The sequence below is a fragment of the Oryzias latipes genome, chromosome 13 (genome assembly GCF_053564925.1).
Source record: "Oryzias latipes strain Hd-rR chromosome 13, Olatipes_Hd-rR_3.1".
NCBI lineage: Eukaryota > Metazoa > Chordata > Actinopteri > Beloniformes > Adrianichthyidae > Oryzias > Oryzias latipes.
The window spans coordinates 1,522,951-1,535,000 of NC_136249.1; the positions used below are offsets into that span (position 1 = coordinate 1,522,951).

General features: G+C 39.9%; 2 protein-coding genes across 2 annotated transcripts in view; one reads left to right on the forward strand and one right to left on the reverse strand.

Annotated features, from left to right (window-relative positions):
* The first annotated feature begins 1,366 nt into the window (after positions 1–1,366).
* On the forward strand, positions 1,367–5,561 carry LOC144996876 (T-cell surface glycoprotein CD3 epsilon chain-like). Its single transcript, XM_078929333.1, has 5 exons — positions 1,367–1,606; positions 1,913–2,095; positions 2,257–2,400; positions 2,495–2,568; positions 3,101–5,561. The coding sequence occupies exons 1-5, from the start codon at positions 1,543–1,545 to the stop codon at positions 3,158–3,160; spliced, it is 525 nt and encodes a 174-aa protein (XP_078785459.1). The 5' UTR covers positions 1,367–1,542; the 3' UTR covers positions 3,161–5,561.
* A 2,547-nt stretch (positions 5,562–8,108) lies between these two features.
* The window catches only part of LOC101161323 (T-cell surface glycoprotein CD3 gamma chain), a 3,943-nt gene continuing 1 nt past the window's right edge, over positions 8,109–12,050 (reverse strand). The window contains exons 1-7 of the mRNA XM_011483084.4: positions 11,916–12,050; positions 11,622–11,679; positions 11,504–11,524; positions 11,203–11,391; positions 10,952–11,095; positions 8,747–8,799; positions 8,109–8,642 (exon numbers count right to left, since the gene is read on the reverse strand). The exon at positions 11,916–12,050 is cut by the window's right edge and continues 1 nt beyond it. Of these exons, the coding sequence (XP_011481386.1) occupies positions 8,592–8,642; positions 8,747–8,799; positions 10,952–11,095; positions 11,203–11,391; positions 11,504–11,524; positions 11,622–11,664 (501 nt within the window). The 5' untranslated portion in view covers positions 11,665–11,679; positions 11,916–12,050 and the 3' untranslated portion in view covers positions 8,109–8,591. The remainder of the gene's footprint in view (positions 8,643–8,746; positions 8,800–10,951; positions 11,096–11,202; positions 11,392–11,503; positions 11,525–11,621; positions 11,680–11,915) is intronic.

Below are 12,050 nucleotides of genomic sequence, written 5' to 3' on the forward strand. Positions count from 1 at the left end.
TATTGATGGCTGATTCGGCAAATATGAAAACTTAGTTCCACGAGTTTGGTTTGATGCAGTACTTTGTGGTTCAGTGGCGCCAATTCAGATTTTGTTGAGATGAAACATAAAAATGCTGTTGTAAGCCTTTGTTTTATTATTTATTCGTTGAAAAAAGGGGGGGGGGTATTGAAAGATAGTAAAACTCGTGCGTAAATATGATTCATTGGGGAGCTGAAATTTGTAGAGTACCCTGACAGCAGAACTTGGTCACTAAAAATGGAGATTAACATTTTTTTCCCAAAACATTGCTTTGTCCTTTGTTTCCATAGCAGCGCTTTTCTACAGGCTGGAGCCACTTGGGGGCAGAACAGCACTGTTGCACAGTCTTCACTTTCTGCCACAGACATGGCAACGCGCACGAGAGAGGTGTGCGTCAGTCCTGCTGAGGACAAAGAGGCTGCATGATTGTGAACATGTCATAATGGAGTTGCAGATTCTCCAAAATGACACTGAACATTTAACAGCAGACTGAGAATGCACTACTGTATTCAAATGAGAGTCTTCTAATCAAAATTATAAACAGTATTTATTGAAATAACTTTTTATATTCATTTTTATTCGAACAATCCAACATGTTCCAATATTTTTTTTAAAGAGATAGATGTTTGTTTATCAGTGATATCAGTCATGTTGACTCTTCATGGGACCACAAAAGCACTAAGACAACATTTTTTATTGAATCACATTTATGAAACACACAGGGTTTAATAAGAATAGTACATTTTTTGAAAATAAATTGCCAAAACATGAAAAAATGAGGCTATTTGCAAATTTTTTCAGTAAATGGGGCCTCAAACATCATCCAGCAGTACAAACAATAGAGCAAAGGAACCATGAAGAGATGAGGTCTGGGATGACATATGTTTATGCAATTATTAAAACAGAATCAGCCCCTAGTAATAATAATAATAAAAATTAAGAAATTGACAGAAAATAAGAATCAACATGACCTTTTAGACCTGCTAGAAAACCTTCAACAAAGGAATCCATAAAAACTAAAACTTAGGGTTTGGAGCACTGTCTCTCCGACACAATGCAACTATATTTCTGTTTTCCAAAGTTCAGTTATTACTTAAATATTCATAACATCCTGTTTTACTGTTGGATAGTACATTTACAGCATTACAAATTGTATTTGATCTTAATATAACGTTAAGTCGCTCCATTTTGGTTTATTTCGACTGCTGTTGTTATAATATCTGCAATCAAAGTAGCTGCTTATCTCAAATTCTCACATCTTTCTGTTTAAACTCTGTCAGCTCGCCTTTATGTTGAGGTTCAACTGTGAAATCAACATGAAGAGGAAGAAAAAACACTTCCTGTTAGGCTCAGTGGGTGAGAGCCTCAGACGAGGAGTTAGAGAAAGATCCAGCCGCTTAGAAGGCGTCCATTTATTTCTCAACTATCACCCTCGTGTAAAGGGTTTCATCTGGATTTAATCCTCTCTAAAGGCAGATCTGAAAAGGACAAAGACAGGGGAAGGTTGGGAGAGCGTGCACCATGGGAGTTCAAGCCGTGTTTCTCGTCCTCCTCCTGTGTGCCGTCACCCCTAAAGCGCATGGAGGTAAATATGCAACAATTCTACTGTTGAACCGTTTCTTTCAGATTCATGAAACTTATCTGTAGATGAACACATGAAATATGCTGCCAGAGACGTTTCTACTTTAGTCCTTCCACTGGTAACATGATTTCACATTCTTTATTGTCAGAACAACACATTTGAGCCTATAGAAATATTTGAATCGGTCCCATTTTTTGTGATGCATGTCAACCCACCTGTCTCAAATTTTAGAGAAAAATGTCCTAAAAAGAGAGTCTGAAAAACCAAAACTGGATGAATGTCACTGATATGACTTTGTTTCTGTCCTAGACTCCGATTGGGGAATAGATTTCAAGCAGAATAAAGTCACGCTGACCTGTCCATCGCAATCTACCGAATGGGATCTCAAATTGAACAACCTGAATTCCACTTATGAATTTAAATACCAAAAACCTGTTCAGCATTTCTGTAAAGCCAACGAAAATAAATACTTCTTTTATGTGAAAGGCAAAGGTAAGTAAAACCCACTTTTTTTCATTTTTTTTCAGATTTACCTGCATTGTAGTAATTTTGCATTAAACTGACTTTTTCTATAAAAAGAGGAGCTATATTTAAATATGCTACTGCTTGCTACTGATCTAACCCCAGTTTCTTGGTTGATCTTCATCTTCCAGGATGTGACAACTGCTTTGAGCTCGATGGCTGGCTGTTAGGGGGGGCCATCATCGCAGACGTGGTTGTCACGACGATTCTGATGACAATCATCTACAAATGCACCAAGAAGAAGGTCGCGGATGGACCGGCTCACCTGACCAAGCGTAACTTCTTTTTGTTCCATTACACCGTACCTTGCATTACTTTGGTTAAAGAGCGTTTCCAGTAATGGGAGATGTTTGTTCACACCTCCTCCAGCATCTGGACCCCCCCATGCCCCTGGTCGAGTACCCCGAAGTTCAGCTGTCCCATCCGATTTAACAACATATCAAGTATGTATAAAGATGGTTTCATTTTATTCTCATGATGGAATTCTTTCCTAGTTTTTATCCCAGCAGAATTGATTCATGAGTCAAACCTCTAAACTCTAAAAGAACGGCTGAGTTGTGGGGAGTTTGATGATCGTTATTCTTGAAGTAAAAGTCTGCAGCCAAGGAAACAGTAGAAATAGATGAGATTAGCTTTTGTAACCATTCAGCAGCACCTGGTTTTTAGCGTTAGTATGACTGGAGCATGGTCAAAGACGGATTTTAAAAAGTATTGAGATTTCAAAATCCTGGTAAAATATAAAATGAGGTAATGTGGCATTTACCACAGTTGGTTTTTGTGGCCAGAATTTGTGTGATATTAGAGGATTTTTCCAAAATTTGTGTTCAAAAATGTAAGTTGTGTTTGCTGAAACAATCCAGAGACTTCAGAAACCCGCTGTGGACCCTGCAGCTGAGGGGCAAAAATAGAGCTAATGAACGGAAAAGACCGTTTTCTAATTCTCCTTTTATGAACTGTTTGTTGTTTCATTCGCAGGAACTGAACCATCACACTCGCACCGGCGGTGTTTACTCCACGGTGCAAAAAACGGGATAAGGAGCTGTCGGATGGAGGCAGCTTATGGTTTGAAGGCTGACGACGAAAGCAACCGTTCCCCCATGATGCAACAGAGAGTCAGACGCCGTCACCGAGCGGTGGAGCTGAGGCTTTTGTTCCATTTAAGACAATTCCACCTGTTTCTCATTGAAGGACTGACGAGGGCAACTTCAAAATGGCGGTTTTTGATGCCTCCCCAGTATTACTCCAATGCTCTTTACTTGTCTTTATGTCAGCAACTCCATCCCTGTTTGGCAACAAATATTTTCAGCCCAAATCAAACTGGTGTTTAACTGGAATTCAGTCTGTACCGATCTCTAAAAACCATTTTAGAAATACCCCTCTAATTTTCAACACAGTATCCATCATGCAGGAGATCCGCTTTAACCTTCACTCGACGAAAGCGTTTTTTAAGGCTTGCTTTGTGCCCAACGACGGTGGACTACATGTCTCAACGCAAAAACATGTTAAAGAGCACAACAACAGAAAAAAAGAGAAACAAATCATAAAAAGACAACTTCACATTTTAGAAATCAAAAACACAAAAATCCAGAAGCCAAAACACAATTCAAAATATTAAACAAAATAAAAATAAAGGTTTTATAAAACAAAAACAATTTCCAGGGATCACAATGAAATATTAAAAATAAAACACAACAACAAACAGTAGGTACTCTAATCGCTGATTGGATGATGATGATGTTTTGTTGAACTATGTTGGGCTTTGATTTTTAAAATGTAATGTTTTATTTTTTATTTTGTTTTCATAGTTGTCATTCTGATCTTTATTATGTTTTGCATTGTCCTTCAGGGCCACCGTACCAAACCTTTTAGAGGACAAAAAAAGCAAATGGTTGATTTTGACGAAGAGGCTTTTCTTTTGGATTTTGAAGATGAAGGGGAGAATAAAAGAAGTTTGTTGATTTTCATAAATATAACCGAATGCAACAGACAGACGGAGGAGATGCAACAGACTATATTTATCTTTGAAACTTTCATGCATCATTTTTGTTGTGTATTACGACAGAGTTTTAGGGCCACCAAAAAAAAAAAGTAAAATTATGACATTTTATCTCGTAAATTTACGAGAAAAAAACTCGTAAATTTACGAGTTTTTATCTCGTAGAAAAAGTCATAAATTAACAAGGAGAAAACACCGAAGTTGTCCGTTTATCAGAGCATCGCTTGAAGATGAAAGATTTGGAGCCTTTTGTGAAGCTTTATTTCCAGGTTTATTATAGGTTTAAAACAAAGAGATTCTGAACCTTTGGCGACTTAAAATCAGATTATTGTCAGTAGAGGCGGGTTTCCGGGGTTTGGTGTCAGTAAAGCGGAGTGTCATATGTAAAATAAGGAGCTCAGAGACAAGTTTGGGTGTAGAGGATCGCTGCGGCCTTTATTTTTCTTTTCATTCACATAACCTGAAGTTCATCTGTCACCTTACGTCATGAACCTGTCATCAGATCCGAACACCAATGTGGAAGTAAATGTCCCGTTATATCATTAAACAACAAAGATGAATGAAAATAGTCTGTTATATTAGCATTAGAACGTTGAAAATGCCAAAAAACTGCTGCTCCTCCTCAGACTGAAGCATCACACAAACGTAGAGATCTCGTCTTTGGTGGAGGAAGAAAGGATTGAAGTGGAAAGCTGCAGGGACACCGATGGCTTCATCGGGCTGCAGGGATCCTGCAAACCAACCATCAATAAATAAAACTTTAATAAATCGTAAATCAAACGAATGAGCTTCCAGATATTTGGAACGTTCAAGCTCATTTAGCTCACCTGTTCAACAAAGTTTAGTCGGTCTGCTCTGTTGCTGCGCGGCGTTCACCTGCTGCTCTGCATGCTCACTTCCACTTAATATCGTAAAATTACAAGTTTTTTCTCATAAATTTACGAGATAAAAACTCTTAATTTTACTTTTTTTTTTTGGTGGCCCTAATACTCCGTCGTAGTGTATATAGTTCAGAAACAAAGAAATGCGGTTTTTGTAAATGTTTTTTATTTTTTTGTATGCAGCAGTTATTGTTTGGTGGGATCATGGTATGGGGTACAAACTTATAAAATGTTGTGTTATTTTTATTGCTACTTTTTGCAAACCGTGCACATGAACGATGCAGAACACCAAACTAGCCATAAAAAAGCAACAGCATGACACAATGCACATGTTTATAGAATATGGTTTAAAGTGTAAACCGATTAGACAAACTAGTATTAATAACTGGATTTTACTTTGGTGCATGAACTCGTTTTGTCTGTCAAACTTGTGCGGGAAAAAAGCAACTTTTTGGTTTTTATGACCATGATGTGAAATAGTGTCTCGTTGTGTTTTTTGCCTGTTTTACTTTTTCTTTAACGCTCTTTTTGTCTCTAATAAAACCGTCTGCTGTCTGTGGATGTGTGTCTTTGTGCTCGGCTCTGAGCTGCTGCCTCTGCTCAGCATGCGGGCCCACAACCACACACTTGAAAGAGCCTCAAACCCGCAGCTCACATCCGTCTGGCACAGCTCGAGCGTTCAGTCCCCACCTTCATCGAGCTCTGTTTGCTGTTGGAAACCAATCTTCACGTTTCCCTGCATGGACGTGTCTTTAGCTGTCAGACATGCTGTGGAAATTGAGCTCCGTCATGTTTTCCCAGCAGTAACTGAGCACAGTCAAACGGGCGGGAAACACAAAAAAACAACCATGACGGGCTTCAGTATGCTCACTAATGACGACTGACGTTTTGGTAAAAGTGGCAAAAGCTCAGAGATTGAGTGTTTTATGGAAACACTCCCACACTTCATGCTCGACAGTCTTCCTCTGCATCTGCTGAGCGAGGAAGATGAGGGCAAAGGTGGAGTGTGTGTGTGTGTGTGGGGGGGGGGGGTAGGAGATGAGTTTGAACTGAACCGCCCCCACACACAGACCTACAGCTGCACATCTGCCATGTGTGCACGAGCATGCGTGCACGGACGCACGCGCACGTGACTCCCCAAGGTTGAGTTTCTCACTGTTGGCTGAAGTTTCGTTCTGCAACTACAGTTGGTTGGTTTCTACAAACCAATGATTTGATCAGAGTGATGGCAGTCGTCCCAGCAGCTCCTTCTCTGCATCGCTGCTGTTTTCTTACATTTTCTGTGTTTGTCGTTAAAGTTGTGTAACATTCAGATCATTTGTGCTTTTATTTCTTCTGCTTAGATGATTGTAATTTCCGGTTTGACAAAGCTCTTTTGTAACGTCTGCAGCAGGTTCAAGGCTTTCAACAGGAGCCAGCACATACTACTCCTTCACCGTCCTTTTTTCATGGGCTCCCAGTTCAATTTAGAGTTCATTTAAAAGTTTAAAAGTTAGTTTTTAGAGCCTTGCATGGACAAACCCCACCCTAGAAAACCAGAGGAGACCTCCAAGCGGTCGCTCCTCATCTCTGGAGTGACCTGCCTTTGTCATTGAGACAGATGGACTGTTGAGGTTTTAAAGTCTGGTCAGAAGAGCTGTTAGTTGATGTAATGTTGTCTTTTCATGGCCTCGTCTCTTAGTCTGTGATGTGTGTGTGATGATTTGTAATTTGATGTGTTTTTACTATCGTGAAGCACTTTGTCATTCTGAGAAAGGTGCTGTTTACTCCCTAAAGTACTCTTGCGTGTATTTAGCGGAGAGAGAACAAACCAGCCTCCATCCATCCGTTCATCCATCTTCAGAATCTGCAGTATCCCTTCTGTGGTGACAGGGTTACTGGGGCCAACCCGGCTTCTGTCAGGCGTGGGCCTGAACAGACCACCGGTGTGTTGCAGGGCTAGACACATGCACCTACAGGACAATGCAGAGACACCAATGAACCTATGAGTCCTGCTGAAAACCCGGGCGTGCAGGAGGAGAACATGCAAACTCCACACAGAAAGGACCCAGCTAGGATTTGAACCAGGGTCTTCTCACAAGGGTGCTAATCCCCCCCCCCATGAAACCTTAAAGGTTTTAATGGAATGCCTTTCTCAAGCACTGAGTTCATGTCATTCTGGAATTCATTCAAAGGTTGGTTTCTTTTGTCTAGGAACCGGACAGGCCAACCATCCAGAGGGCCAAAGGCCGATGGGACTCACGTTTCAGAGCCTTTAGTGACTCCATGTGGAGATTCACAGTCAGGTTTGCATCCAGACTTTAAGCAGAACCTGGATTATTTCTGCTGTACTTCAAGCTGTCAGTTGGACTGATGGCATCTTACTAGCAACTAAAACAAGGTTTTACCCGAGACTTGTGGCCAGCAAGCCCAAATCACCCTGCGTCCACCACCATGGATGTGTGTGAGGCTTTGTCCTCTTAGTTCTGTGCATTCAGGCGGAAAACTTCTGTTGTTTTGTCTGTACAAAGGACTTTGGCTTGTGGTTGGTTCAGAGCAAACTGCTAACCTGTTCGGTGGCTTTCTAACGGAAACACTTTAAAAGAAAAAAACAAGAGAAATGTGAAGGCTACTGAGGCAACGAGAACAAACTCCACTAGTCCAAAGTTTAAGATGACTTTGGCTGTGAAATATTTGAAGGTAAAAAGAGATCAAACGTTTACAGTGCCACCCCGATTATGTTTTGATCTATTCTCAAAGTCTCATCAGCGGTGTTTTATTATAAAGATGCTGCTTTTAGCCAAAAATCTGTGTCGTTTTTCTAGGACATAATTTCTGCAGAGCAGCAGGAGTTCATTAGAAATTCCCCTCTGAGGGACTGTCGTCCCCCTTCCCATCACCCATAACTGAGATCTGTTGACATGATCTCCCACTAGCTTACAGCCCCTAACACCACGCTTTAGTCATTTGTGCCTTTTGTCATCTTTCTACGATCTTCCTCAAACATCATATTTTCTTCTGTTGTTGATTCACATCAGTTTGAAGAAAGAAATACTTAGAAATGTTATTTCCTAAAAACGTTACAAGAACATGTCAAAAAGACACACAAAAAACCTTTTCATTGCACTTGGTCTTTCAATGAACTTTTTATTGCATTTTTTATGACAAAATGAAGACAGAAGCTGCTGAGTTTCACCATGTTTGCAGACAGCACAGCTCAAGAACAATGACTTTCAAAGACAAGTGGCCTTTTTCTGTGAGGATTCTCAGGTCAGAGTCACTGAAAAGGTCTTAGAAAAAAAGCTTTATCATCTTCTACTTTAATACATATTAAGAAAGATGTTTCACTACTAATACAACACAATTTTTATACGCACATTGAATTTTTTTTTTCTTAAAGCACACAAAAGTTTAAAAAACTGATATGCCCCGGTCTGAAGAAGACTCTAGAAGTTTCTACAAAGCATAATCTCACCGGTATCAGCAATTTGATCAGCTATTTGCAGGTATTTCAGTTGGCATTCCAGCAGGTAAAACAGCCTTTTTTCTTGTAGACGTCAGAGAAAAGGTTTAGTTTGAGGACGAGCAGAGGGGCCTTTTTACTCTTTATTTATTTGTTCCTAATTTTATCGTACACGTCTGGGGTCCTGTGATGCAAAGACTGCAGAAGGACAGGTGGAATGGAAAAAAGCAGAAAAGAAAAAGTCACTGAGAAAATCTGCCATTTTCTATGAAGGTTGAATTCCAAAGTGTTTTTCGGCTCACCTGGTATTGCTCGTCAGAAACGTCATTAGGAACGAGCTGTTGTTTATCAGATCCTGAAAATGAGCAGGAGACAACAGACGTCAGTTCATGCAGCCTCACATCTCATTTACTGGTCTTGTTTAACACTGGAGGTTCTTTTTAAAACATAAATACTGAATTGAATGTGAGAACCTAGAGGAATGTTCACATGCTGTTGCTCCAGAAAGAAGGACCAAATCCTACGTAACCATGGCAACAGACGGGCAGGGACACTTCCACAAAAGGAATCTTTGCTTTATGTAAATATCCTAAACCATGATCTCAGTGGGACCACTTTAGTGATTTCATATTAAAATATTTCTACAGGACAGTTTTTTGAGAGTTTTCTTATGAGAATTCAGTTAACTAGAGATGCAGGTCATTTTAGATTAACAGTAAAGAATTTTATTCATTCGTTCATTCGTCTTCTTCTGTTTCGTCGCTTTTGGGGTCACGGGGCTGCTGGAGCCTATCCTGGCCACTTGTGGGCGAAGGCAGGAGACACCCTGGAAGGGTCGCCAGTCTGTGGCAGTAAAGGTTTTTAGTAAATCCAAATACCCAAATACACTGCAAGGTCACACATTTTTACCCCATTGGCAGATTTTCTTTAAAAAGCACAATAATATAAATATATATCTTCCAAAGGCTAAGATATATATATATATGATATATTATATAATATTCTTCCAGGGGTAAGAATATTGGTCTGACCAAGAATTTTTGTTTCATGGAAAAAATCTAGTCACCATAAAACGTATCAAAGCTGCGTTCCATCAGGCTGTGTAGCGGCTGGACTCGGCGTTTGGAGATGCTAACGGGTTTGCTCTTCTAGAACGCTTTACAGTCCCAGTCCCATTCACACGCTGATGGCGGCTCTGCTGCTGGCGCCAACTGTTGACCACCAGGAGCAATGTGGGAGCAGTGTCTTGCCCAAGGACACTGTGACGCATGGGCGGGCAAGGTGGGAACCAAACCTGCGCCTCAGATGGTGAGTTTCAGCAACTAACAAATCGTGTTTTTGAATTTTTATTTCAAGCAGACGTAAACAAGAGAGCACACCTAGACTTCATGTTTTTGTGAGACCGGGGTATTCTTCAGACACACGAGGTGTGTGTTTGTCTAAACCCCTTTTGTGGTCAAGTCTTAACTGAAGTCAGGCCACTTGTCATTCGTCCAAACAGACGTGGCGTTCAGATGCAGCCAGAACAGTTGTTCATTGTGTTTGGAGGGGAGAAAGAATAGGAAAATCTTAATTTTAAATGACATGACGACATATCCAAATATAGAAGACAAAAAAGGTTAATATTTCAAATGTATTGGTTGGATTTTCTCCTGAATTGAAAGCACTGACCAAAACTGATCTAGCTTTAAAGACTTTATTGGAATGATTTTAAGATGTCTTTTCCCCGAAGATAATGGTACAAAAATGAGAAAAAAAGCTGTCACTGTTTTCAACCCGCCGTGTTTTAGGGGTAAATAATTTGATATATTGATTGATAAACAGCGTTAAGCTTTAAAAACACGCGTGTGGATGTTTCCGAATGCAATCATGAAAAACAGACAAATGTCAGAATAAAAAGCTCATTTGTCAGCTTTTAATGAATTCATTTTTTTAAAGTTTGATGGTCCAGAAATTGTATTTTTTATTTGGCAAAAATGAAACCTTAAAAATGAATTATAAAAACAACATTTTTAGTATTTTATTACTTCTGAAAATGTCTAAATTTAGCCAACAGCAACATCTTTGTTTTTGATATTTAGTGTTTTTATATTAACAGATACAAATTTTGAACATAGTGTTTTTTTTCTGAGAATTTATTTGTAAATCTGTTTCCCAGAAGGAAATCAGACTGTGGTTATAATCTGGCATATTTACATTTGTTTAAATGCACACCCAGCAGCCAATCAGAATCGAGTATTCACCCAGACCATAGTATAAGTGTGTTTAACACCTTAATGCTGCAATTTATTTACATCGATGAAAAAAAACTACTCGTGTTTTTACTTTTAATTAGATGCTGCATGATTGCATCAAAAGATGTGAATGAGTTTAAAAAAACCCCAGATGTTTAGCAATTTAAAAGGAAACTGTCTTTTCTGCTTGTTCTTGAAGTCTATGTGTCAGAATCTTGAGCTGAGGTTGGTGAACAGAGCTGAAACGCAGGTGAGTGTGTGAGCAGGTGTTACGTTTTTTCTTAGAAGGGCCTCGACTCGTCCGAGTCTGAGAGGCGACCAAATACACGGCCACTCCTATCCCAGTAGTCGCCACCAAGTTTCCAACCAGGATGCTGACAATGGAGGTCATGTCAAACTCCACGCAGTTGTCGCAGGCTAAACACATGAAAACAGACAGGAAACAGAGCCGTCCTCAGCCTTCAATGTCACAGAATCAAAGGGAGGCATGCGTGAAATAACAAAACATTTTCTCTGAAACTTACTGCGGAATTTCACAAAAATATGTGACACTGCAGAGTCGTCTTTCATGCAATCATACTTTCCTGTGTTCTCATCCTTGTAGAGCAACTCCAAACTCTGATGTGTTTTATAATTTTGGTCTCGAATTTCACCGCCTGGACAACTCAGCTTAACTGAATTTGTGTATTCCTCCACTTTTATATCAATTGAGCCTGTATAAAAAAAAACAATAAAAAGAGGAAGACTTCAACATTTCAGAGCAGCCTCTTGCAAAAACCACAAGTTTATAAGATTAATATGAACAAATAAATGTTTTGGTTTTACCAGCTTGACAGAAGAGAAAGGCTGCAGAAAAGATCAGAGGACATTTCCATCATCACTAAAGTCAAGAAGAAGTCTCTTCACGCTCACACGACTTGAACTTTAATGGCGGTTGCCTTACCTGCCAGAGTCTGCAGCAGCAGCAGCCGGAACCTCATCTTCATTTGCCGATCAAACTTCTGCCAGGGTTGAAAAATGAACATAGAAACAGAAGAAAGAAAGGCTTCAGTCGGAAAGCAAGACGCTGGGCTGAAAAGAAAGGAAGTGCGCCATTTTCTGCCCCCATGTCAACCATTTTATGTCTTTCACTAAAAACCCCCAACGTGTTGCAGACCAGGTTTAAACTCCAACTGGAGGTTCAGTGGATTTCAGCACTGAAATACTTGTTCCATTTAAAGCATAAAAGAGCACAAACCTGCAGTTGTGGTGATGGTGAGAGTCTGCCGTTGAGGCGTCAAGTGTGTCTTCAGCTCTGATCTTTGTGTGCGTTTCTGTGTGTGTGTGTGTTTGTGTGTGAACAGGAGGAAGTTTGTGCGATTGGCTTCTTTTC